Genomic DNA, 27035 nt, shown 5'->3' with positions numbered 1-27035 from the left:
TCATATAACAGCTGATATGAAACCAGTGTTAAGCTGTTTATATTGAGATTGTAGGCATTAAGCTGTTGAGAAAAAGAATAGTTAAAAACATTATGTCTATAATGAAATGTTGTTGTTGTGGTCTTCAGTTCTGAGACTGGTTTGATGCAGCTCTCCATGCTACTCTATCCTGTGCAAGCTGCTTCATCTCCCAGTACCTACTGCAACCTACATCCTTCTGAATCTGCTTAGTGTATTCATCTCTTGGTCTCCCCCTATGATTTTTACCCTCCACGCTGCCCTCCAATACTAAATTGGTGATCCCTTGATGCCTCAGAACATGTCCTACCAACCGATCCCTTCTTCTGGTCAAGTTGTGCCACAAACGTCTCTTCTCCCCAATCCTATTCAATACTTCCTCATTAGTTATGTGATCTACCCATCTAATCTTCAGCATTCTTCTGTAGCACCACATTTCGAAAGCTTCTATTCTCTTCTTGTCCAAACTATTTACCGTCCATGTTTCACTTCCATACATGGCTACACTCCATACGAATACTTTCAGAAATAACTTCCTGACACTTAAATCTATACTCGATGTTAACAAATTTCTCTTCTTCAGAAACGCTTTCCTTGCCATTGCCAGTCTACATTTTATATCCTGTCTACTTCGTCCATCATCAGTTATTTTGCTCCCCAAATAGCAAAACTCCTTTACTACTTTAAGTGTCTCATTTCCTGATCTAATACCCTCATCATCACCCGACTTAACTCGACTACATTCCATTATCCTCGTTTTGCTTTTGTTGATGTTCATCTTATATCCTCCCTTCAAGACACCATCCATTCCGTTCAACTGCTCTTCCAAGTCCTTTGCTGTCTGTGACAGAATTACAATGTCATCGGCGAACCTCAAAGTTTTTATTTCTTCTCCATGGATTTTAATACCTACTCCAAATTTTTCTTTTGTTTCCTTTACTGCTTGCTCAATATAGAGATTGAATAACATCGGGGAGAGGCTACAACCCTGTCTTACTCCCTTCCCAACCACTGCTTCCCTTTCATGTCCCTCAACTCTTATAACTGCCATCTGGTTTCTGTACAAGTTGTAAATAGCCTTTCGCTCCCTGTATTTTACCCCTGCCACCTTTAGAATTTGAAAGAGAGTATTCCAGTCATCATTGTCAAAAGCTTTCTCTAAGTCTACAAATGCTAGAAACGTAGGTTTGCCTTTCCTTAATCTTTCTTCTAAGATAAGTCGTAAGGTCAGTATTGCCTCACGTGTTCCAGTATTTCTACGGAATCCAAACTGATCTTCCCCGAGGTCGGCTTCTACTAGTTTTTCCATTCGTCTGTAAAGAATTCGTGTTAGTACTTTGCAGCTGTGGCTTATTAAACTGATTGTTCGGTAATTTTCACATCTGTCAACACCTGCTTTCTTTGGGATTGGAATTATTATATTCTTCTTCAAGTCTGAGGGTATTTCGCCTGTTTCATACATCTTGCTCACCAGATGGTAGAGTTTTGTCAGGACTGGCTCTCCCAAGGCCGTCAGTAGTTCCAATGGAATGTTGTCTACTCCGGGGGCCTTGTTTCGACTCAGGTCCTTCAGTGCTCTGTCAAACTCTTCACGCAGTATCATATCTCCCATTTCATCTTCATCTACATCCTCTTCCATTTCCATAATATTGTCCTCAAGTGCATCGCCCTTGTATAGACCCTCTATATACTCCTTCCACCTTTCTGCTTTCCCTTCTTTGCTTAGAACTGGGTTTCCATCTGAGCTCTTGATGTTCATACATGTGGTTCTCTTATTCCAAAGGTCTCTTTAATTTTCCTGTAGGCAGTATCTATATTACCCCTACTGAGATAAGCCTCTACATCCTTACATTTGTCCTCTAGCCATCCCTGCTTAGCCATTTTGCACTTCCTGTCGATCTCATTTTTGAGACGTTTGTATTCCTTTTTGCCTGCTTCATTTACTGCATTTTTATATTTTCTCCTTTCATCAATTAAATTCAATATTTCTTCTGTTACCCAAGGATTTCTACTAGCCCTCGTCTTTTTACGTACTTGATCCTCTGCTGCCTTCACTACTTCATCCCTCAAAGCTACCCATTCTTCTTCTACTGTATTTATTTCCCCCATTCCTGTCAATTGCTCCCTTATGCTCTCCCTGAAACTCTGTACAATTTCTGGTTCTTTCAGTTTATCCAGGTCCCATCTCCTTAAATTCCCACCTTTTTGCAGTTTCTTCAGTTTTAATCTACAGGTCATAACCAATAGATTGTGGTCAGAGTCCACATCTGCCCCTGGAAATGTCTTACAATTTAAAACCTGGTTCCTAAATCTCTGTCTTACCATTATATAATGTATCTGATACCTTTTAGTATCTCCAGGGTTCTTCCATGTATACAACCTTCTATCATGATTCTTAAAACTAGTGTTAGCTATGATTAAGTTGTGCTCTGTGCAAAATTCTATCAGACGGCTTCCTCTTTCATTTCTTAGCCCCAATCCATATTCACCTACTACGTTTCCTTCTCTCCCTTTTCCTACACTCGAATTCCAGTCACCCATGACTATTAAATTTTCGTCTCCCTTCACTATCTGAATAATTTCTTTTATTTCATCATACATTTCTTCAATTTCTTCGTCATCTGCAGAGCTAGTTGGCATATAAACTTGTACTACTGTAGTAGGTGTGGGCTTCGTATCTATCTTGGCCACAATAATGCGTTCACTATGCTGTTTGTAGTAGCTTACCCGCATTCCTATTTTCCTATTCATTATTAAACCTACTCCTGCATTACCCCTATTTGACTTTGTGTTTATAACCCTGTAGTCACCTGACCAGAAGTCTTGTTCCTCCTGCCACCAAACTTCACTAATTCCCACTATATCTTACTTCAACCTATCCATTTCCCTTTTTAAGTTTTCTAACCTACCTGCCCGATTAAGGGATCTGACATTCCACGCTCCGATCCGTAGAACACCAGTTTTCTTTCTCCTGATAACGACATCCTCTTGAGTAGTCCCCGCCCGGAGATCCGAATGGGGGACTATTTTACCTCCGGAATATTTTACCCAAGAGGACGCCATCATCATTTAATCATACAGTAAAGCTGCATGCCCTCGGGAAAAATTACGGCCGTAGTTTCCCCTTGCTTTCAGCCGTTCGCAGTACCAGCACAGCAAGGCCATTTTGGTTATTGTTACAAGGCCAGATCAGTCAATCATCCAGACTGTTGCCCTTGCAACTACTGAAAAGGCTGCTGCCCCTCTTCAGGAACCACACGTTTGTCTGGCCTCTCAACAGATACCCCTCCGTTATGGTTGTACCTACGGTACGGCTATCTGTATCGCTGAGGCACGCAAGCCTCCCCACCAACGGCAAGGTCCATGGTTCATACAAAGCTATAAAGTATATTCTGCAGTACAGTACCAGGGGCATTAATTTTGCAAATATTGGTTGTTGTGAAATTTCATTGATGATTTCCTTCCTATCTTGAAAAGTTGTTTTTCAACAAATCTTGTACTATTGCCAGACTAAAGTAAATTCTGGTAGTGAAACCTATGAATTATGTCATCTTCCACTTGTGCCTACATGTAACACTGCTTGTTGTTTCTCTGTCATTACTTGATTAACACTCATATTTACAGATTTATTTTATGCATATTTACAGGTTTATTTATCCTAATTGGAACAGATAGTAATTATTTTTGATTTGGTCAGTTTTTATTAAATGTGTCTCCTCTCCTGATTAAACTTGGTCATAAAGCACTTTTTTCTTTAAAAATTCTTGAATGATGTTTTATGCTCCATAATAATGAAATACAAATTTCCTAGTATTCACCACTTTCACAACTACACAGGTTAACATCAGGCAGTTGCATTAGAAAATTTTAAATGAATGTAAAACCTCTACCATATGATGAAGGGCTTTATTGTTGCAATATCAACAGTCTCTTGCAGACACACTAATGTACTTTGTGTGAGCATCTGTTTAAATGATTGTAACATAAAAAATACTGGCAAACATAACAACAGTGGGTATAATTTTTATACATTCAAAATTTCTAAGCATTGATGTGTGTTCATATTGATTTTCCATTGCTCCTGAGAATTTCTTTGTGCAGGCTGCCTTTTTTTATGAATCCTTTCTGTCTGTGTAAGCTGATGTGTCAAATTAAGCACATTCTTCTTTTCGACCAGAAATCACTTCTGTTTAGCTTTTGACATCATTAAATGATCAGCAGTTGCGAGAGCTAAGAAATTATTGTGATGTGCATGGTTAACTCAATGAGATGGGAAATTTTAGGGAATCTTTAGAACAATGAAAGTTTACTTTCTTGCATTTTTATATGTGGAACTTCATGCAGGCAGTTCATTAGTGAAAGGAAACCACCAGGTTGTCATCAAACTAGTAATATACAATACCATAGACATGTGGTAAACATATTTGAAATCCTGGAAATATATAGAAGGTTGTATATTATATTGTCAAGAAGAAGGATTTTGGCAGGGTAGGACCACAATTACTCAGTCATAGCAGTAATGACAGTTGTAGGACACAGTTTTCTTAACTGCTACATAAAAAGATGTAAGGACAGTCGGTTTCTTCACTTGCTCCTTTGTATTATGTAAATGGGTCCATTTAAAACCACATATGTAATGCAATGAACTTCATATGTTACAAGCACTGAAGGATAATGTTCTTCAATAAATTATCCAAATCAACGGATATGTAATGAACGTAGCAAACACCAGTTTCTGTTAATCTCTATAGCAATGAGAAAATGATGGGCACTATTTACCTGAATACTTACCAAACAGGCAGCCATTATAAAGTACCCTTTCCACAAATTATGACTCATGATATTCTACTCTTACTATAATTATGGGAATCACTCAGCATATGTATTGACACATTGCTTTTATCCATGCATTGGAGACTTTGTTGCACCCTACTTGCAGCTGCAGACCCACTTGTGACTAAATGCAGTGCCTGAGACAAATTATGCAACATTCTGCTCCACAGATTTAACTGGAAACATTTATTGGCAGACCCAGAGTAATTCTCTGCACTGCCACCCATGCAAAATCAGTATAATAAGAGGTGTCATTCTTACTTTGATCTGCGAGACAGGATTAAATTTCTCACTACTTAACTGTCAGTGATCACAGCCTAGTAGCTATCTAACTGTTTTCGTAAAGATTCCAATATCTGAACATTGGACTAGACAGTGCCAGCACTACCAGTTCAAACACTGTCTCTTACCTACTTTTTCCAGTAATTTCCACAACAATATAGTCAACAGTGAAAATGTTACACAAAAGCGCCACACTCACATTTCCACAGAAACAAATAGAATATATTTACTTCATTTAAGCCTTGCCTAGTTCATTGCGTTCAATGAACAGTCCATACAGCTAGCTAATGGCTCTACATCACAATCTAAGATGCCCGTTTATATCAAGAACTTACATACTCACTAAAAGGGAATGGTTGCCAAGAAACCCAGGGAAGAACTAAACAGAAATCCAGACCCACACACATGAACAAAATTACAATTCCTATAAGCTTTCCATATTTGAAAAGTTGCTTTGTTGATCTTGAAGGCTCACAAATGCTCAACTTCAGTGAAATACTTTAAAACACGAACTCCATGGTACAGTGCTCACGACCTGCCATCTCACCCTGCAAGGAGTGTTAGCCAGTTACTTGATTTCGTGAACTCCAGCAGCTCGGCATTTTGGCCACTCAGTCTCAGTAGTCGTGTAGTCGCACACAGTTAAATTTGTTGGCCATTTACCATTTGCACTAAAACTGTACTGCAAAATAGTGTTACCTACCAAGACATTTTAATAGTTTTAATTAGAGCAGGTGCTTGGAAACACCACCCACCCTGGGAAGATCACTCACCCTTGAAGCCACTTTGTCAACCTCCACCATAAATCACTGAGAAGGATTCGGTAAAGACCAGCCCATTGTCTCCAGCCTGGAAAGAACCCCTTCCCCACGCTACCAGAAGTGGGGCCTGATGCCACTCAGGACCAGTTGTGACCAGAAAATGATGTGTTACAATATGGGTTAGGAGAAAAACAATGTCTTTGTAAATAGCCACCACTCTTCCTCTGAGTCACTCAGCCACTGTTTTATCTAATACTTAAAAAAAAAATTATGTGTCAAGATCTGTTTAATATAAACTCTAGAGTTAGCCACAGTTTACATCCTTGAGTTTAAATGTACTGATAAATTATGATAGTGGTGGTTAATGTGGTGTTCTTTTACTTTGCTTTTTAATATGTGGGTATTTTTTACTTCCTTCCTAATGTTTATTGGCAATCTGTATAGACTTTTGCACAAGCATAAGAAATTATATTTTGAACCCATTATGCACAGTCTATCTTTAGTATAAATCCCATGAGGTAGCATACGTATTGGCATGTAAGTGCAAGAATACCTCGCTCCCCAAATATGCTTTTGCAAGATATTTGGCTATCAAATTTCAAAGTACTCTTATTGCACTTCTATAGAGTAAATACCTTTTTGACCCTAGCTTCTTTGCCTCAGAAGATTATGCAATAGTACAGTGTGGATTAAAATTGTGCAAGAACACTAGCAATGGAGTCCACAGATCAACACTGTGGGTAACTGAAGAGCAAGCAGAACTTTACCCTTTTGGTTAATTATCCACCTTCTGACATGCTGGTGCCACCTTAGTTTATTATGTACTTGGAAGCCATTAAAATTCATGTGTAGAGCCTCATTGAGGGTTTTCCCATTAGTGCTGATTTTTTCCGTTGAAAGGGGGGTGGGATGGGTTTGCATAATGCAAGTCTTTTTAAGATTAAAGATTTACCTGTTTGTTCAGAAACAGTTGTAAGCCTGTTCTCCTGTTCTGTTACTCTCCTGTACATGTTAGTTTACTTATTAATTTTTTTTATGATCTACACAATCATCCAAACTTCAGATTTGAATGAGTCATCATTCCATTTACAATCTAATCGTTTTTATTTTTTATTTTCTTAATTTTTTCTTTGTTAGTAATTGAAAAAGAATTGCAGAAGTTTTATTTCTCAATGTTTCTCTACAAACTTAGGAACTGTATTCAAATGGAATTCGACTGTGGTGTCTTACATGAAAGGCAGTTTTAAATCTTTAGTTTCATATTGCAATGTAGATAAGTAAACTTACTTCAATAAAGATAGGGACTCTATCCTCATCAAGGAGTGTGGCTAATTATCTGAAAATTTAAAGAGCTTAATTTGTTTAAACTGTTCACTTTCTTCTTTTTGACAGGAAGCATTGCATACTGAACACTCCATGATTGCCTCTGCAACAGACAGCAGAAGTATTACAAAAGAAAGGAGGAAATCAAAAGACCCTGAACGGAGAAAGAGTTTAATCCAAGCTGTTTCAGATTTCTTTCATAAAAAGAAAGATTCTACAGGGAGTATTTCTCCTCCTAAGACACCAACATCTAGTAATCAATCCCACAGTAAAGATGGAAAATTTCGTTTGAAGTTCACAAAAGCAAAGGATAAAATGAAGGTGTGTAATATTTAAAATTACCTCTTAATTTCAGTGCTATTGGGTGGCATTTTGTCTTATGTGCTTCTTTTTACACTGTGTCCCATAATAATAAACACCCACAATAATGAAACTGAAGCCTTCAGAAGACAGTGAACTTGAGAACACAAAATTTGCACCTGCCGAAGATGTCAATGATGTATCATAAAAGTTCGAGATATTACAATAAGGTTTTTGTAGCATTATAGTTTGCAATGAAGTGAATATATTGTTACAGTGGATTTCAATTTTAAGTTCTCCAGCTTTTCATTTTTCCTGATTCTACACCGTATATTTGTAACCCCTATGAAAAACCTGTAAGATCAATGCTAAAAATTCCCTGATTTTACATTTCTTCCTAGTAATGTCTATCTTAGTTCTAAGTTCTTACTTATGTCTTGCTTGACTTTGTCCTGTTTGCTTCCTGTTGACATTTGATGTGACTGAACGAGTTATAAATAGCACAAAAGACAGATGGTTCGCATCATGGGTGGTGGCATAGTTAAAGGAATATTTTAGGCCAGTGTGGAGAGGAGAGACATGATCTGTGATCAGTGCTGCCAACACAACTTACAACATTTGGCTTCACTGAGCAATTATGATACAACTACTGCTAGGTTGCAGCGATAATGGAAAAACAACTGTTTTTGTGAAGTGTCCCGGACTGAGCCATTAGGTGATGGAGGGGTCCAGCCACCATCTTTTCCTGTGCCACTTGTAACTCTGTCTCATCCTTTCGATGTATTTCCAATGTACTGTATTCAGCAACAATATCAATTGTCAACCTTTTAAATTCAAACACTGAGTCTTGAAGAATATGCTCGGTCACAATTGAGGAAACATCAGCCATGTTTGGATAGTGAATTCTCATTGTCTTGCGACTTGTTAAGTCACCCAGTAGCCAGTGCAGCCACTACACCACAGTAATGTGTGGAGATGAGGAGCGACCCTTCAGTGACGAGAGTGCAGGTAGAGGTGAAAGCATTTTGTGGTGGCTGAAAATATACTTTTCATGCAGATGATGTACTGTGACAGAGATCTCACACGGAAATAGAACAAGGGTTTCGCAATAGCACATTTTAAAGACTTTCATGTTCAAATCTGACAAGATACATTTGCAACAACTACGTGTTCTACTCACATATATACTTTACACCATGCATACCACACACTGTAGATCATAAAGAATGGCAGCAAGGATAGAGGGCATGAAGTGAAACCGTAGTACATGAGCTTTCTAAAATTTGCGTTTTACACAGTGTACAGAAATTCACTGAGCTGACTTCTAATAAGCTTGTAACGTCAATTGGGGAAGTAAACTCATTTTTTGATGTCTCTGTTTCTCTCATGAAGCATAAAATAACGCTTTCATGGTGGTGAGCATATGAAGTGCGGCTCATAAGGAAAGCATTAAACAATAACAACAATGATGACAAAGTTTGTCATTTAGCAAATGTCCGCATTTATGCTTATGGTTTAATCACTTAGCAACTGTGTTCTTTTTTATTTAATTCAAAATGTTCATCAATTCTTGCTTTTTTTCTGGGTGAGCACAAAGGCACATTTTGAACGTAAATTTGTGGTCATAGCACGTTGGAAAATAGCTCAATTACCTTGTAGACAAATCAAATTTCAATTTTTTGATGAGTTTTTACTTGCTGTTACACATCTGCAATTTTTTAAGAACTGATTAAAATCATTACCACAAGTTATTGAATAAACATTGTATTGTACATTTAATATCCTCCACTTAGACAGATTTTATACAAAGTATTGGAGAGGATTGCAATTTTTAATCATATACGCCAATTAATGTGTGTTTGCTTTTATTTTGGGAGGTTTAAAATTTTCCTTGATTCTGCATTTTTTAAGTATAGACCATACAAAAATGTGAAATAGGGGTTTCACCATATTCAGTTAAAATTGTAATTTTTTTATCTACAGAGGTGTGTAAACAAAAAAGTTTTTTCAATAGAATGATGAACACTCGTAATAGAATTTAATAGACCTTAAAAAGAGGAGACTGCTGATATAATGTTGGTTTACGACTTTTTGAAATATTTTATGAAAATAGTAGGGAAACATGCTACATGGAACCTAAAATCTGCGGGCACATTATAGTCTTAACTACAATAACTGTTACAGTGGGATTTAAAATCCACTGTATCAACAGCTTTAGCCTACACTTTTAGAACATTACTGGGCTATTTTTCACTCCAAATATTGACACAATACCAATCAGTGTGCTCCTTCCCAGAGCTCTCGCATGTCAGCAGTTCATAAAAGTATAAAAATAATAGTTACTACCCTGGTGTGAAGCACAAAAAAGTTGAGAATTTTAATCCTTACAAAAAATATTCAATTCTTTGTTTTGTACATCTTAATGGATGGTTTTACATATCTTGGACTATTAATGAAAGACTGGAGGGTCACATTACATGTGACATACTGTAAGTGTCAAATGTTCAAAGCAACATAATGTGTAATGATCTTTTGAGGAAAGCAAAGGGTAAAAGTATAAGTATCCAAAAGATTAGCATATTCATTGATTTGAGTTTAATAATAGATACTATTGTGGAATTTGTTTAAACTTTTCTTTTTCTTTCTAATCCTCTGACCTTCACTATCATCAGGAAGATAGTGTAGTTCTGTTGTGTCTATCTGCACTATGCATGTTTAGTATTGCTTTCTTGCTTATCACACTTAATACTTTTAAAGAATAGGAACATAAATTTTTGCTTGCTAACAACATTCACTCATCAGTTATAAATCGAACACCTCTAGTCTGCACCAGATTATGATACTGTAAATTCCACTCTTGAAAACAGGAAATAAATAAAGATAGGCAACTACTCAACTGTGATAAGTGATGAATGTACACACATAACAACACAGTAAATTTCACTGGCTTTTGTTACAAAGACTTGCCCAGGCTGATTGGTGTAGGAGGGGAGGATAGGAGAGTTAGAACTGGGCTGGTGTGAGATACAGTGTTTCACTATGTTAAAACCAACCCTCAGCTCACTGTTCTTACAGACAAAGGTTTCACCACCACCACCACCACCACCACCACCGCCAACAACAGCAAGTGACTATGTCGCTGAGGGTCTCCACCAGTTGCCTGAAATTTTTCTTTAACAGCATTTACCCCTATGATCCCATTTGATAAATTTAACATGATCTCAGATAGCTCCTCTAAACATTAGGTACCTTCCAAGATCTTCACTTGAATACATCTCTCTCCTGCCACTGGACTGGGCGAGATGGAGCAGTAGTTAAAACACTGAACTGACTTTGAGAAGCACTAGATTCAAATTCCTATTCACCCAGTATGAGAATTACATTTTCTTTGGTTTCCCTAAATTGTGTAGGTGACAGTGATCCCACAGAAAGTAGCTCTGTGTTTCTGGCATCACCAACCAGTTGTCCACTGTCTGTCTTCCTATGCCCAAGATCCAAGTAACTTTCTTGATTGCCTTCCAATCACCGGTCCTATTACCTCCGACTTTTTGGTAGTCAATATTTGATGATGATATTTGGTTTGTGGGGCACTCAACTGCGCGGTCATAGCATCCAGGTAGTCAATGTCAATGTTACGTTTGTGGACACCAACATCTGCATATATATCACTCATGCCTGTAGCCTTGCTGCAATGGAAAACTGCAGTTCCTATCATCTTCCTGGCACCGAGCCTTCTTCCTAATCCTTTGGGCCATTGATAGTATTGCCAAAATTATTTCTCTGTTCAGTTGCAAATTTACATTAAAAAAAAACCACAGAAATGCCATGGGTATTTGTGTGCCACATTGCTGGGACAATATGTTTATTGACCACCCAGAGAAAGCCTTCCTATATACTCAACATACTAACCTTTTCAGAGCTTTGCAGACCATACTCAGTTATTTCAGAACCAGATTTTCTACACCTTTTCTTTCTGTTGCCACAACTACTTAGCTCTATTGAGAACCACCTTCAAATCACCTTGTACCACCAAAATCCTTCTCTCATCATTCAATTATTCTGTTGCTCACTTGCAAGGGAAACTCCCCATCCCACCCCCCCACCCCCTCTCAGATTTAGTGGTAAAATGTTCCATCAAAAAGTGAATACAGATCAACCATGAAAACAGGAGGAAGGACTACTAAATTGTGAAAAAAGAAGCAAAATAGAAATAATGAATGCTCCAAGCTCAAGATGTGTAACATTGAGTCAATTGCAAGAACCATGGTGTCATGGTTGTGTGGTCAGGGTGTTAGACTGCAAAGTGGGAGATCCATGTTCAAATCTCCCTCATGCCCATGTGTATTGTTTTTCTTTTTTTCCTCCCACAAAATTATGAACTGTCCATCTAGTCATTGACGTGTCTGTTAGTTGTATTCAAATTTGTGTCTGTGTCATTATTTGTTGTTTTCAGTTCTGTGAGGGGTCTCACCTGCTCTCACAATTCATCACATTTATTTGTGGCTGTAATATATTCTGTAAGCAGTGTATAAATTGGCAATTGACAAGATTACCAAAGGAGAACAGATGTGAATGACTGGGTGGAAAGTTCATGATTTTGTGAAGGAAGGGGCGGGAAAGAGAGACACGAGGCAGATTTGAACATGGATCTTCCGCTGTGCAGTCCAATACCATAACCACACAACCACAACACAGTGATTCTTGCCATTTTCTTGATGTTGCACATCTTGAGCTTGAACCATACAATGTTTCTACATTGCTTCTTTTTCCACAGTTGAGTATACGTTCTTCCTGTTTTCATGCTTAATCTGTGTTCAGTCTTAGATTGGCTATCCACTGGGCCATTTTATCACCAAATCTGAGGTTATCGTATTGCGGAGTTTCCCTTGTCAGTGTATACAATATTGTAGTAAATACCTATATGCCAACTCTGTTCCTAAACTTACACCTTTTGGGTCATTCCACTTGTGGATCACCCAGAGGAAAAATATGCCCCATACCCTCTAACCCCACCTTATATTACAGTCCTGTTACAGACATTGCCTATCCAATCAAAGGCAAGGCTATTTAATCTCGTGGCTGCTAAAGATGCTGTACTGAGTCAGATGTGCTGTTCAGAAATTGAGAAAGATTGAACCTACCAGACTTCCTTGATCCTTTGCTTTCAGAATGTCATATGAGAAAAGTGCATGTTTAGTTTCACATGGTTGAAGTTTTCAGAATTCTTGCTGGTTGGCATCAAGAAACCTCATTACATTAGATCTCAGATTATGTTCTAAGATTCTGCAGCAAATGGTCGTCAAGGATATTAGACGGAGTTTTGTGGATCAGTGTTTTGAATGGGTGTGACGTCTGCTTTCTTCCAACTACTGGGAACAGTTTGCTCCAGAGATCTGTGATGGATTATAGTTAAACATAGGATAGTTCAGCCTCATACTTTGTACTGAATCTGACAGGGATTGTATCAGCCCTTGAGCATTGTGCAATTTTACAATGTCATCTGTTTCTCATCATGACAGATACTATATTGCTCATGTTTGCAATATGTAAGAATTAAATTGGGGCACTCCCACTGGATTTCCCGTTCTTGAGGAACCTTTAAAATAGAGTTAGGCATTTCTGTTTTCATTTTGTTTCATCTTTTGTCTTGTCCACAAGTGTCTGGACGCTAACATTGGTACCAATAGCAGCCTTTACATGCTGTTGTTGTTGTGGTCTTCAGTCCTGAGACCGGTTTGATGCAGCTCTCCATGCTACTCTATCCTGTGCAAGCTTCTTCACCTCCCAGTACCTACTGCAGCCTACATTCTTCTGAATCTGCTTAGTGTATTCATCTCTCGGTCTCCCTCTATGATTTTTACGCTCCACGCTGCCCTCCAATACTAAATTGGTGATCCCTTGATGCCTCAGAACATGTCCTACCAACTGATCCCTTCTTCTTGTCAAGTTGTGCCACAAACTCCTCTTCTCCCCAATTCTATTCAATACCTCCTCATTACTTATGTGATCTATCCATCTAATCTTCAGCATTCTTCTGTAGCACCACATTTCAAAAGCTTGTATTCTCTTCTTGTCTAAACTATTTATCGTCCATGTTTCACTTCCATACATGGCTACACTCCATACAAATACTTTCAGAAACGACTTCCTGACACTTAAATCTATACTCGATGTTAACAAATTTCTCATCTTCAGAAACGCTTTCCTTACCATTGCCAGTCTACATTTTAATATCCTCTCTACTTTGACCATCATCAGTTATTTTGCTCCCCAAATAGCAAAACTCCTTTATCTTATTCCCTCAGCATCACCCGACTTAATTCGACTACGTTCTGTTATCCTCATTTTGCTTTTGTTGATGTTCATCTCATACCCTCCTTTCAAGACACTGTCCATTCCGTTCAACTGCTCTTCCAAGTCCTTTGCTGTCTCTGACAGAATTACAATGTCATCGGCAAACCTCAAAGTTTTTATTTCTTCTCCATGGATTTTAATGCCTACTCCAAACTTTTCTTTTGTTTCCTTTACTGCTTGCTCAATATACAGATTGAATAGCATCGGGGAGTGGCTACAACCCTGTCTCACTCCCTTCCCAACCACTGCTTCCCTTTCATGTCCCTTGACTCTTATAACCGCCATCTGGTTTCTGTACAAATTGTAAATAGCCTTGCACTCCCTGTGTTTTACCCCTGCCATCTTCAGAATTTGAAAGAGAGTATTCCAGTCAACATTGTCAAAAGCTTTCTCTAAGTCTACAAATGCTAGAAACGTAGGTTTGCCTTTCCATAATCTTTCTTCTACGATAAGTTGTAGGGTGAGTATTGCCTCATGTGTTCCAACATTTCTACGGAATCCAAACTGATCTTCCCCAAAGTCGGCTTCTACTAGTTTTTGAATTCGTCTGTAAAGAATTCGCGTTAGTATTTTGCAGCCATGACTTATTAAACTGATAGTTCGGTAATTTTCACATCTGTCAACACCTGCTTTCTTTGGGATTGGAATTATTATATTCTTCTTGAAGTCTGAGGGAATTTCTCCTGTCTCATACATCTTACTCACCAGATGGTAGAGTTTTGTGAGGAATGGCTCTCCGAAGGCCGCCAGTAGTTCTGATGGAATGTTGTCTATTCCCGGGGCCTTGTTTCGACTCAGGTCTTTCAGTGCTCTGTCAAACTCTTCACGCAGTATCGTATCTCCCATTTCATCTTCATCTACATCCTCTTCCATTACCATTATATTGTCCTCAAGTACATCGCCCTTGTATAGACCCTCTATATACTCCTTCCATCTTTCTGCTTTCCCCTCTTTGCTTAGAACTGGGTTTCCATCTGAGCTCTTGATATTCATGCAAGTGGTTCTCTTTTCTCCAAAGGTCTCTTTAATTTTCCTGTAGGCAATATCTATCATTCCCCTAGTGAGATAGCCTCTACTTCCTACATCCCTGCTCAGCCATTTTGCACTTCCTGTCAATCTCATTTTTGAGACGTTTGTATTCGTTTTTTCCTTTACATATTGCCAGAATTTCTTTAGATTTTGTGAGAGGTGTTTCGACAGTACTCTGATATGGTACCCATTGAAGGCTTCATGCATTGGCGTCTTACCTGTAGCCTGGGTGCCAAGGAACACTGTAAGTCCTAGCATCCTCCTGGCACGAAACTCACCACCTCCTTATTAATATTTTCAGCCTTTAACAGCCAGGTGTGTTTCATTTGCTGGTCTTTATCATACTCTTATATTTTATTTTACGTCTCTTATGCTACAGTCTTCAACTTCTTAGAAGTTACTTTCCAGTGACTGTATATCGTGTAGTATTCTTCTGGCTATGAACTGTTCCACTACCTATATAAGGTGATTATAATTAAAGTTAAGCTTTCAAACCATTGTAGAAATAACACCACTAGCCAGAATGATGTCAAATTGCAACCGAATATTATTGGAGAAGGGGGAAAACGTATGGCAGAAGAAAAATAAATAGTTAAAAAATGTAGCAATAGATGGCTCCGTAAGCATCGTAATTTAATAGTGGTCGACTACGAATGACAAATGAATCATACAACAATGCCTAAGGTGTATGTTTGACACTAAACAAATTGTACTACTAAGTATGCATGAGTGTACAGGTGTGATACAGTTAGTTATGTAAGCCCATCCACCACGGCAAGGTCATATCACATTGGATGGGAAAAATTGGTTTTTAACTGTCCTGAGGCCAAAAACTGCATAAAAAGCATGAATCAAAATCAAATTGGATTATTAATTTCTGCGTGACTGGTGCAAAAAATGTTCAATATGCTGTCCACCATTTTCTGTAACAAGTTGAAATCAAGAAACAGTATGTTCCACAACTGACTGAAGTGTTTCTGGGGTCACGTTCAGAATGTGTTTCATAATGCGTGCCTTCAATGCTGCTAAGTTTGCAATTCGAATGCTGAACACAACATCTTTCAGATGGCCCCACAGCCAGAAATCACACGGATTGAGATCAGGTGATCGGGACGGCCAGCCTATAGGGAAATGGTGGCTGATAATCCTAGCATTTCCAAAATGGCACTTCAGCAGCTGCTTAACTGGATTTGCAATGTGCAGAGATGCGCCAGATTGCATAAAAATGATCCCATCCACACATCCATGCTGTTGGAGAGCTGGAATGATGTGGTTGCACAAAAGACACTCATAACACTTATCAGTGATGGTACAGGTAACAGGACCAGCAGCATCTGTCTCTTTGAAAAAATATAGCCCTTTGATAAATGATGCCATAAACCTGCACCACAAAGTGACCTTTTCAGGATGAAGTGGTACTGGTTGATTTGCGTGTGAATTAACCATTGCCCATATTCGACAATTTTGTGTATTGACATATCCTGGCAGGTGGAAGTGGGCTTCATCTGTCCACAAAATCTTCCACGGCCAGTCATTATCCGGCTCCATGTGAGCAAGAAATTCTAAAGCAAAGGTCTCTCTTGCTGGCAGGTCAACAAAAAGCAACTTGTGCATGTGGGTAATTTTGAATGGATAGCAAAGAAGGATGTTTCATAGGATTTTATGCACCGTGCTCACAGGTATTTCCACTGTTCAGTCAATTCTCCGTGCACTACACGTTTGCACATTACCACTCTTCTGCTCCTGCGCTGCCGTGGCCATTGCTTCCACTGATGTCGAACCAGTTCTTTACCTCCCTCTACCAGGTTGCACACCAAAAGAACCAGTCTTTTCGATTTTCCAAATTATTTTCTCCAGACCCACGGCAGTCATCGTACCAACGCATTTTTCCAAACCCTTCAGTGTCCAGAACTTCTGCAGAGTGACGTGTGCACAGTCATCATTCTTGTAATACAGCTTTACAAGCAGAGCGTGATCCTGCATTGAGACAGTCATGACGAACGTCGCAGACACAAAAGGAGAACAAGCTGTGTACCTGATGTGTTTATACCAACTTTAATGGGTCATGCACATGAGCGGTGTTTTCATTTACATATTCTGACACACAAAGTGCCATCTATTGTTCAATTTTCACACTATTTTCATTTCTTCTGCCTTACTTTTTCTCCCTTCTTCGATAATATGCCATTGTGATTTGACTTTATTCTGACCAGTGGTGTTATTTCTACAGTGTTTTGAAAGTTTAACTTTAATTATAATCACCCTGTATATCTGTCAAGTGCATGGTCGACTATTCTTCTAAAATGAAGCCACAGGTCTTCTACAAACTTCTCTCCAGAGCTAAGTGTTTCCTGAGATACAACACCATTGCCTCTTCATCTAGTTTGCCTTCTACTTGTTTTAGTTGTCCATTGTACTTTGGTAATCATTGTTGTTACAAGTGGCTCATGGTCACTGATACTAGTTCCAGTGTCAGCATCCTCAACAAGGTCAGGTATGTTTGTTGCTATTAGATCCAGTTTATTTCCATTATGAATGGGCTTCTGAACAGTTTGTTACACATAGCTCTCAGAGAAGGCATTAGTGATACCTTGTCACGTCAACCACTTACAGATCGGTTATTTTCCCAGTTGATTGTTACATGATCAAAATCTTCTCCAATGATGTTAGTATGATTGAGGAACTTATTTTCTAGTGGACTTAGTTTACTTCTAACGTTTTTGGTTGCATCTGGAGATGAGTCTGGTGGTCAGTAGAAGGGTCTGAGTATAAATTTACTGCAACTTGTGAAGCACTGTCAGTCTCCATATTGTCATTGTTGGAAATGTGCTTTTTGCCCATGCTAAACTTTTTTACAAATTCCAGATGGTTGTACTGCTGGGGAGAGCAGTTGATGCTCTTCTGTTAGACAGCATATATTAGTGGTTTACAAGCCATGTAGATAGTGAACACCCTCCTCCTACTTGCAGGTGGATGTGTTTAACAAACTGAGTGAACAGGGAGCAATTATTATTGTTCATCAAGTATTAACTGGAATAAACATTGAGGTAAATTTTTCTTGAATGTAGAAATACTCGAGAGGAAGTCAGTAAGTGAGTACTACTACAACCTGCAGTCAGAACCAAGAACAGAACATAAAACATAGAACATGAAAAACATATAGCAGTTCACAGCAAGGAATAAACAAGACATTGATATGTAAAGAGTTATTATAAAACACAGCAGCCGTATTGGGTGGTGAGGAAGCTGCATGACAGCTGCAACTCACTTCTTACCGTGCAAACATAACAGTTCACCACTAAACACACAACCATCACTGGTTGGTGTGAACTTGAGAGTCGACCACCATGATGACACACAGCTTGGGAGCAGACACTGAACGTATATGCCCAAGCTTGATAGTGAGCCTTTCCCAGGCAATCTTGCATGCAGTTTCAATTTCTATTTCAGTTGATTTAAGTTTCTTTTCTGTTGCGACAAGTACACCAACTCCATTTACCATCAGCATATCCTTTTTAAATGAGTTTTGCTTTTTCCCCAAAAATTGCTCTACTGTCAATTTCAGGTTTTAACCAGCTTTCCTTTCTTAATATTATGTGAGTTCCACTGCTTTCTAGGAGCACTTCAAACTGTGGCAACATCTTGTGAATGCTTCGGTTTTTGACACTCCCACTATAGGGAGCACTTTATTTTATCTTATACTGACATTTCTGGTTGCTCTACAGTTATTGGTATGTGGACTGCATGAAGAGTCACCTAACGTGTGTGTGTGTGTGTGTGTGTGTAAAAAAAAAAAAAAATAAATAAATAAATAAATAAACTTGTGTCCACCCCACACAGTCAACTACCTGAATAGCAGCCTCTGATGTGTACTGCACACCTGACGCATTAGTTGGGTCCTTACAGTTCTCAACCCTATGGCATGAATCAAGAAAGTTGTAGCTGAGCTTGTCACAGATTGTTTGAAGTCCCTTGTTCAGTCCTTCCACTTGACTCAGAACAAGGGGGACGCAATCAGTTCTGGGGGCAATGCTGCAAATTGTGATCTTTCTTAAAACTCCACTAGTGAGTTATGTCTTTCTAACTTTCTCTGTCAGTCACTGGACTGATCCAAGTATGGCTTTGGAGCCCAGATGAGAGTCGTCATTTGTCCCCATGTGCAGATTAATGTGCTGTTGCTTGTACCCTCCACAGTCAGTAGCTACCAGAACAGCCTTTTCTACCGGTTGATTAAACCCCCTCTCCTGCCACCCACACACACTGAGTACACTTCCTGGTATTCAGTCCCATTTGTTGCTGCCACTTCTATATGTGGTGCCATCATTCACTGTAAGTTTGAACTGTCGATGACTAACAGACATTTTAGGTTAGGCTTTACCGTGACTGTTACTGACATTAAATGAAACAATAAGTTTACTGTTACCAGTCACTGTTTATTTATCTCAATGACATAGTTCAAAGGTTTAAACCTCCATCATCAGGTGGATTTACATTTGTTAGTATGACATTTTTGTGTGTGTGTGTGTGTGTGTGTGTGTGTGTGTGTGTGTGTGTGTGTGTGTGTGTGGTGTTACAATTTTTGGAGGAACTTGTGACTCTGTCTGTGGAGAAAACAAAACAATATTTCAGAACCTGGTTTTGGGTTTCTTTTGACAAAAAATTACATGTATATCTAACAGTAAACATAAAATAAGTAAAATAGAGTACCTCCAGTGGTCATAGGTTCCTTTTGCTGTCTTAACCCATCACATGTATACTGTCATATTTTGTGGATTTGGAGGTGTTAGTTTTGAGGTGTGAAATACCTGCGTTAGTATAAATACTTCAGGTGTTATATAAGTCTGATTTGGACAAGTTAAAATAGCTTAAATGTTACAAACTTTAAGTACAGTGATCATATTGGCTGTAGTGGTAAAAGTATACATAAATAACACTTTTGGTTGGAATTAATAGATAGATATGAAAGGCTGGATGCAGAGGGAGAGAAAGACAAAGTGATAGGGATAGAGAGGGTGGAAAGAGTGATTGTATGAGAGCAAACTTCACATGGCAAGGGGTCTTAAGATTGTATCTGTTACATGTAATAACTGCCTAAAGGTTGGGGTAATACATTGGTTAATGCTTTAAAATATATAGATGGATGTACAATTTGTGCCAGTAGTTGATGTACATATAGTTTCAAGCTAACAAGGGATACAAGTTGTTTGTGTGATGATATATATGTAAATGAGGTCAGTCTCTTGTACTCTTGGCAGCTGTCATGGTAACATAACTAAATATTTGTGGTAAATAGTAAAGTAGGTGTGGAGATAAATGGACAGTGACTGGTAACAGCAAACTTGTTTCATTTAAAGACCCTACATATTTGCAACCACCACATCTTAACTGAAGGCACAGCAGGTTTCCCAAGAGGTGACGTAAGTCTTACTGAATCAGTTTAAGTTCTGGTGGAAGACAGCACCTTGAATTTGTTGGTCAGGGAATGAGTACAACACCCTGAGGTCTCCCTGTTCCCTGGCACCACAGATCTGCCATACAGGGCACTTAGCCCTATCACTGACACACCTCTCACAGTCAAGTGGATGAGTAATGATAGATATCCCACTTCCTGTAGAGATGACAGGATCCACAGGAGCATATAGTACTTATGTGCCATGGGTACTCTCAGGAGCCCTCCCAACACACCCACTCACAGCAGCTTCCAATTATTTGATAGTAGTCATGCTGATTTCCAGCTGCTTACAAAGATCAACTGATGCATATTCGAGAACATCATCCACAGTATGGCCACATTGTAGCTGGTGCAATGTTTTACAGAATAGTAACCAAGTGACTGAAATAAGCTCGCAGATTCTCTTTTAATTTCTGGATCTATCAAGCTAAAAGTATTATATCTTTTATTGTAGGTTACACATAAAACAGACATATAAAAGTATTAAAACTTGTAAGGTTTTTTTCTTTTTTTTTCTGACAAACTTAAAAATAGCATTAATAAACAATAAATATAGACAATATACATTTATGTTGAAATGGAAAACTAAGTGTAACATGACACATTAGTTATAACATATCCTATACTAGCTAAATCACAACTGGTGATTTACTAAAAAATGCACTCATGTTCAAAAATGGACAAAAGTGGTGTTCACTTGATTTATCACTGCCAAGTAGCATAGCTTAGTGAAGCTTGGACCATACGTTGAAAGAACTGCTACAGTATAGCACAGAAGACAACTGAAAGGAGTTCGCAATTAGATGAACAGAACTGACACATTTATTCAAATTCACCACAATTTATGATGGTCCCCTGGGCATTAAAAAACGTGGGAGATGGTTCCTAGTAGGGTGTGTGATTACCACGGACAGCACTGCATGCTGTACAGCATGCTCTCATGCTGGCCATGAGGTTGGTTAAGAGTTCTTAAGGCAGGGCATTCCATTCCTCCACCAGTGCAATTGACACCTGGTGGATGATTTTGGTGTGTTTGGATATGCTGCACTCTCCGCTCCCAAGGCAGCCCGCAAGTGCTCGATGGGATTTAAGTTCGGGAAACAGGCAAGCAAATCCATAGGTCAAATATCCTCTTGTTCCAAGAGCTCCTCCATGTGCATTGTTTGATGTAGTCGTGCATTGTCACCCATAAAAATGAAGTCAGGACTGATTGAACCCCAAGGGGAATACAGTGTCACAATAACACTGACCAGTAAGTATACTGTGTTGAAACTTTTGGAGGTCATTGTGCCAATGCAACATTAAGCCTACCACACCATAACACCTGAACCACCAAAACGATCATGTTTGCCAATGTTCCTGGGTGCATTACGTGTTCCCACCTCTCACCACATGAGAGTGCATCCAGAATTACTGCTCGGACTGAGGCTGCTCTCATCTGACAAGAATTCCATATTGGTCCAACCCTATACTCTTGGCACCATCTCAAATGGTGCCACCAATCTGTGACTGTCAACATAAGAATGTATTGGTCATTTGGCAGACAGACCACCCCCATGCAATCGCCATGCCATTGTGGACTGTGAGACTGCATGCCTTGTAATTGTCTTAAATATGGTTGCAATTGCATCCACTGTTTGATGTGGGTCCCTTCTTGCCTGCTGCACAATTAACTGTCATCTGGTGCTTTAGCTGAATGTGGTCTACCACCTCCTCTTATTTGGGCAGCAGTGTTTGTGGTTTGGAACACTCCCCGTGCATGTAAAACAGTGCTGTGAGCAGTACCAAACTTCTTCCCTACATTTGTCATGCTTCATTCCCCTTCCATTTTCTTGGTGATCCTTCCCCGTGGAAATTCATCCAAATGTTGTCTCCAGGCCATGTTGTAATAAAGTAAAGAGCACCACCATAGTTCACCATAACTGCTCACTGATTGACACACATTTTTCCCCTATTCCTTCCAGTGCCTCATGTTGCAGGGTGAGCTCCATTTGGTGCTATAGCCATGATGAATCTGTGCCCTGTGAAGTCCAGCTCTCTCTGCGCTGCTATGAGATTTCTGTCAATATACTTCTGCAAAGTCATTTCCATCGAGTTGTTAATATGTATGTTACATTATCTGTCTCATCCTTAAGTTTTGTAGATGCTCAATAGGAAACTTTCTTGGTCCTCCCATATGTCTTACCTAGCCCCCCACTGTACATGGCCCTCAGTGTCCTACATGTCCTCAGTAGTACTTCCTGGGGAACAGATAGGACCACCCTCCTCCGTTTGTACCTGTGCTTGTCTGTTCGAAACTAGACTATGGGTGTTTCGTTTATGCATTTGCATATCTGTCCATCTTATGCTGCCTCAATGCAATCCATCATCATGGCATCCATTTGGCCACTGGCACCTTTTACACTAGCCCAGTTGAGTGTCTGTATGCAGAAGCTACTGAACTACCGCTGGCATACTGCCATGACTTCCTCCTCAGAAGGTAAACATGCCGTTTGTCTGCCATGCCTGGCCTCCCATCCTATGCCTCCTTCTTTGATGATTCCTTTGATCACCAGTATGGGCTGCATCCCTCTTCTCTGTTACCTCCTGGATTTCACTTTCGGCTCTTGCTCCAGCAGCTTAACTTCACACTACCTACCACTTTCCTGATGGGTCTGAACCTATCATCACCATGGCTTCATACTGTAACAACTACAACAGCTTTTGACACCAAATGTAACAGTTGTGTTACTACATGTGACACTTCTGTCACTCAATGTAACTGTGTTTTCTCTTTTGATGCTGTTAATTGTCAGGATGAGCATTCTAAAGCATTCTGTCAGGGTGAAAATATTAAATAAATTAACTTTTCTCTCTTAACAACATGTGGGCAGGGTGGGTTCTTCCTTGGCTCGGGTATGAGGTCGAATGAAACATCATTTTTACATAAGATAACTTTTATTGAAGATTTGTACAACCGTATCTTACGGGATGTTCTGGTTTGGAGAGCGGCAGCTGTGTCGTTGTGAAGTCTTCTGCTGCGGTAGCGGCGGCGTCTGATTACGCGTAGCGGTGTGTATCTCGTGTCGCCGTCTCGCCCAGCTGACGGGAGACGCGCAGCGCGAGGTGGCCGGTTTAACTATTGCGAGCGAAGTCGTGCATCGGATGATACCTTAGGTGCGGCGTCCCAGTGTTTCTCTTCTCTAAGCGGCCCCGTGTGTTCTGCGTCGGCCAGCGGAGCGGTGCGGCGGGAGAAGGCCAGTGTGGCGGACTCGAACCACGGACTCCCGCTTGCCAGTCTTCGGCTGTCAGCTCTTCATCCCAGCTCACAGGTGACTACTGATGTGAGGCCGTCTCCTTCCCGTCCTCACGAGTCACCCGGGTATGTAAAAACCAGACTTCAAATACCTTTTGACTTCTGTCTTCTGGCGCCGCGGCTGCTGCTTGCTATTCCATTACAGCGGCGGACTTGGTGCGTCTGTGCATGATGCAGTCTCTTCTTGCATGACGGTCTTCAGCACCGAAACTGACTGAAAACTACTGCTACTCTTCTTTTCTTCCTTCGTCTCTCGTCTCCGTCTTCGTCTTCGTCCCCGTCTTCATCCGTCTTCATCTGTCTTCATCTGTCGGGCCCACCGCGTCTCGCGTATTTATTCACTTCAGTTCAATGGAGGTGAACGACTTCACGGCCATTGCCTCTTCTGTCACGTTGAAAAGCTTCTCGAAGAATCTTCTTAACGTCGGTCATTGGCTCTTGGAATGTAGGCGGGGGCCTCTGATCGCATGTGACGACTGAGAAACACGTGAGCCGGTCATTGCCTCTTCCGTCACGTTGAAAAGCTTCTCGAAGAATCTTCTTGACGTCGGTCATTGGCTCTTGGAATGTAGGCGAGGGCCTTTGCTCACATGCGACAACTGAGAAACACGTGAGCCGGTCGGGCGATGTCCTGACGGCTGAATCGACAGCGCCCGCTTATGTGGAACTCGCTGACTTCACGGTCATTGTCTCTTCTGTTCTGCTGTTCCGCCCGCTGAATGTCAGTATGTAACTCTCTAAACTAAACCAAGTTTTCCATTTATATTCTAATTTCTAGTTCACTTTGATTTCACTAATTTATTTACTTAAGTACCACTCAACAATATGGAGGCCGGTGTTTGCCTTGGCCTTCACTCGCTTCCTAAGGACGCTACTCCAGCCTTGCTCTATTGCCATAATTTTCATGACCTTCACACGGAACTTCATAATAGTACGTTTGTGTACACAGATGGCTCTCAGAATGACCATAGTGTTACCTATGTCTTCATAATTGGCACCAACATTTTTCAGTATCGGCTTCTGGAGCACTGTTCAGTATTTACAGCAGAGGTCTTCATCTTGTATCGGGCCATGCAGTACATCTGGAGGCACAGGCTTTTCAATTGCACAATTGTGTCATCTACTCTAACTCTATGTGCCCTTCAGAGCCTCTGTGTGCTATACATCGTCCATCCCTTAGTGCAACGGGTCCTGGAAAACTGCCATTTGCTCACTCTTGGTGGAGCTACTGTGATGTTTATGTGGGGTCCTGGTCACGTCGGTCTGATGGGAAACGAGGCTGCTGACGCTGCTGCCGAGGCTGCAGTTCAAGTAGCTCAGCCCGCTAGTTCTTTCATTCCATCTGATGATCTCTGTGTTGCCATCTGCCAGCACGTGCTGTCGTCTTGTGCGTCACTACTGGTGCTCCCTTCCTGGGAACAAGCTCCAGGAAATTTAACCTCTCCCAGCAGCTTGGAAGACCTCCTCTGAGTCCTCTCACCATGAGATCATTTTAGCTAGGTTGCGTCTTGGGTACTGTCTTTTTAGCCATCGCCATTTGTTAAGTGTTGCTTCCGTAGCACTTTGTGCTCATTGCCCTCATCCTTTGATGGTTTGCCATTTCCTGACAGATTGCCCTTCTTTTAACCACTTATGTTCCAATTTATGTTTGCTGTCTAAGTTATTGGCCATTTTAACAAACAACGCATGGGATGTCGAATGCGTTTTACTTTTATTTGTCGTAGCAATATGGCGAAGCACATTTAATCTTCAGTTCAGGTCATCTGTTTCTCTGTGGCATATTTTATGGACCTCTCTTCAAGTACCTGTTTTTAGTTGTCTTACCTTTCGTCACTTGGGCTCTACATGCAGTCTCTTTTAACTCCTTTTTTGTCTTCATGCTCTACAGTTCTGACGTGGGCATGTTATGACCCTAGTTGTTTTTGTGCTATAAAATGAAACATTGAATGCAGACAACACATGTGCACACACATCACACACACATGACCACAATTTCTGGCAGCTGAAGCCAGAGTTCATAATACTGTTACATTCCATCTTGGGTTTTCCATTGTTTTATTCACATTGTTATACGCTGAAATTTGGGTGAATCATTATTTGATTGAGGGTACTACCCCTAAAATTATATAAAGTGCAAATGCTGATCACAGCCAATACTATAGCAGAAAATACATTTTTGTGGCACTCAACAAACGAAAATACACAATATACTCTCCGTCATCTTGTAATTCCTTTTGACTTTTTCATTTTTAGTTTGCATTTAATCGATGAGTTGTTTGAAAGTATTAGCCCGTTACTTTTGGTAATTTAAAAAAAAATCCAGTGATGGTTGGTTACTGTGTCTTATCATATTTTTGAGTAAAGGTGTTTTGTTACTTTTGTTTTGTAGGGCCCTCCCTATGGCTTTGATCTTTCTCTCTCTCTTAGTCATATGGTATGTAATATCAAGGAGCATCTACCATCTGGTGTACTTTGTTGGATTAATGTTATTATATCAAAATAATCCATTTATTGGAGAGATTTACATTGGTGCATTTGTTGGTTCTAGGCAGGGAGTCGTCATTCTGAAATGAAAGTAGTTTACACAGTTTTGAACACGACAAATTGAAAGGCTTCACGCATAGGACTGGATATTTTGTCAGAGCTTACAGTCAAAACCCAACTAAGTGCTTCACTTCAGTGAAATTAATACCTAGAAACAAGTGAAAAAAACATCATTCTCAAATATACCATAGTTCAACAGTAGTTCATTGTATTTAGTCGGTTATTTGCGAAAGACAATCTACTACAGTTTGCATTCATTAAGGTTCTCAAACCATTTCAAGTAGAGCTGGAGTTACCATTTTTTTTTCTTTGAAGTTTCTTCTGCCTTTAAATGATAATAAATATAAATTTTGTTCTGTAGTTACTTATTGTCCTCCATTTTGACATCACACTCTTACTAACTGTGTTGTTCTGTATAAACATGTGGTTCTTTTAATCTTACGTTATTTTTACCATCCATCCTTCAATGTGTGTAAAACTGATGCTTGTGGCTCTAATGAATTTATTTTTCAAATCGAAAATCCGGGGTGGAATAACAACAGTATGAAATAGAACAGATTTCTACTCACCATGTAGAGGAAGCACTGGGCGGCAACCAGCTACATTTAAAAGTAAATTAAGCTAATGGATAAAGTTCTTCTTCTCAGGTGGACAAGCGTGTGTGTGTGTGTGTGTGTGTGTGTGTGTGTGTGTGTGTGTTTATACACTAAAGAAGGACTTTGTCTGATTGCTTAGTCTACTTTTAAACATACTTTAAATGTTCCTGGGTGCCGCCTCTGTGTGATGAATAGCAATCTTTCTTATTTCATATTGTTGAATTTATTTTTCTGTAAGATATTTCATG

At 39.8% G+C, this 27035-nt stretch overlaps 1 protein-coding gene across 3 annotated transcripts in view; it reads left to right on the top strand.

Moving 5' to 3' along the window:
- The window catches only part of LOC124796266 (F-actin-monooxygenase Mical), a 554406-nt gene that overhangs the window by 420632 nt on the left and 106739 nt on the right, over window positions 1-27035 (top strand). For all 3 annotated transcript variants that reach the window (XM_047260379.1, XM_047260378.1, XM_047260377.1), the window contains one exon: window positions 7287-7538. In XM_047260379.1, the coding sequence (XP_047116335.1) occupies window positions 7287-7538 (252 nt within the window). The remainder of the gene's footprint in view (window positions 1-7286; window positions 7539-27035) is intronic.

The sequence above is a fragment of the Schistocerca piceifrons genome, chromosome 4, assembly GCF_021461385.2.
Source record: "Schistocerca piceifrons isolate TAMUIC-IGC-003096 chromosome 4, iqSchPice1.1, whole genome shotgun sequence".
NCBI lineage: Eukaryota > Metazoa > Arthropoda > Insecta > Orthoptera > Acrididae > Schistocerca > Schistocerca piceifrons.
The sequence above is the reverse complement of the archived record's forward strand: the minus strand, read 5'-3'. Positions and strand labels throughout refer to the sequence as shown.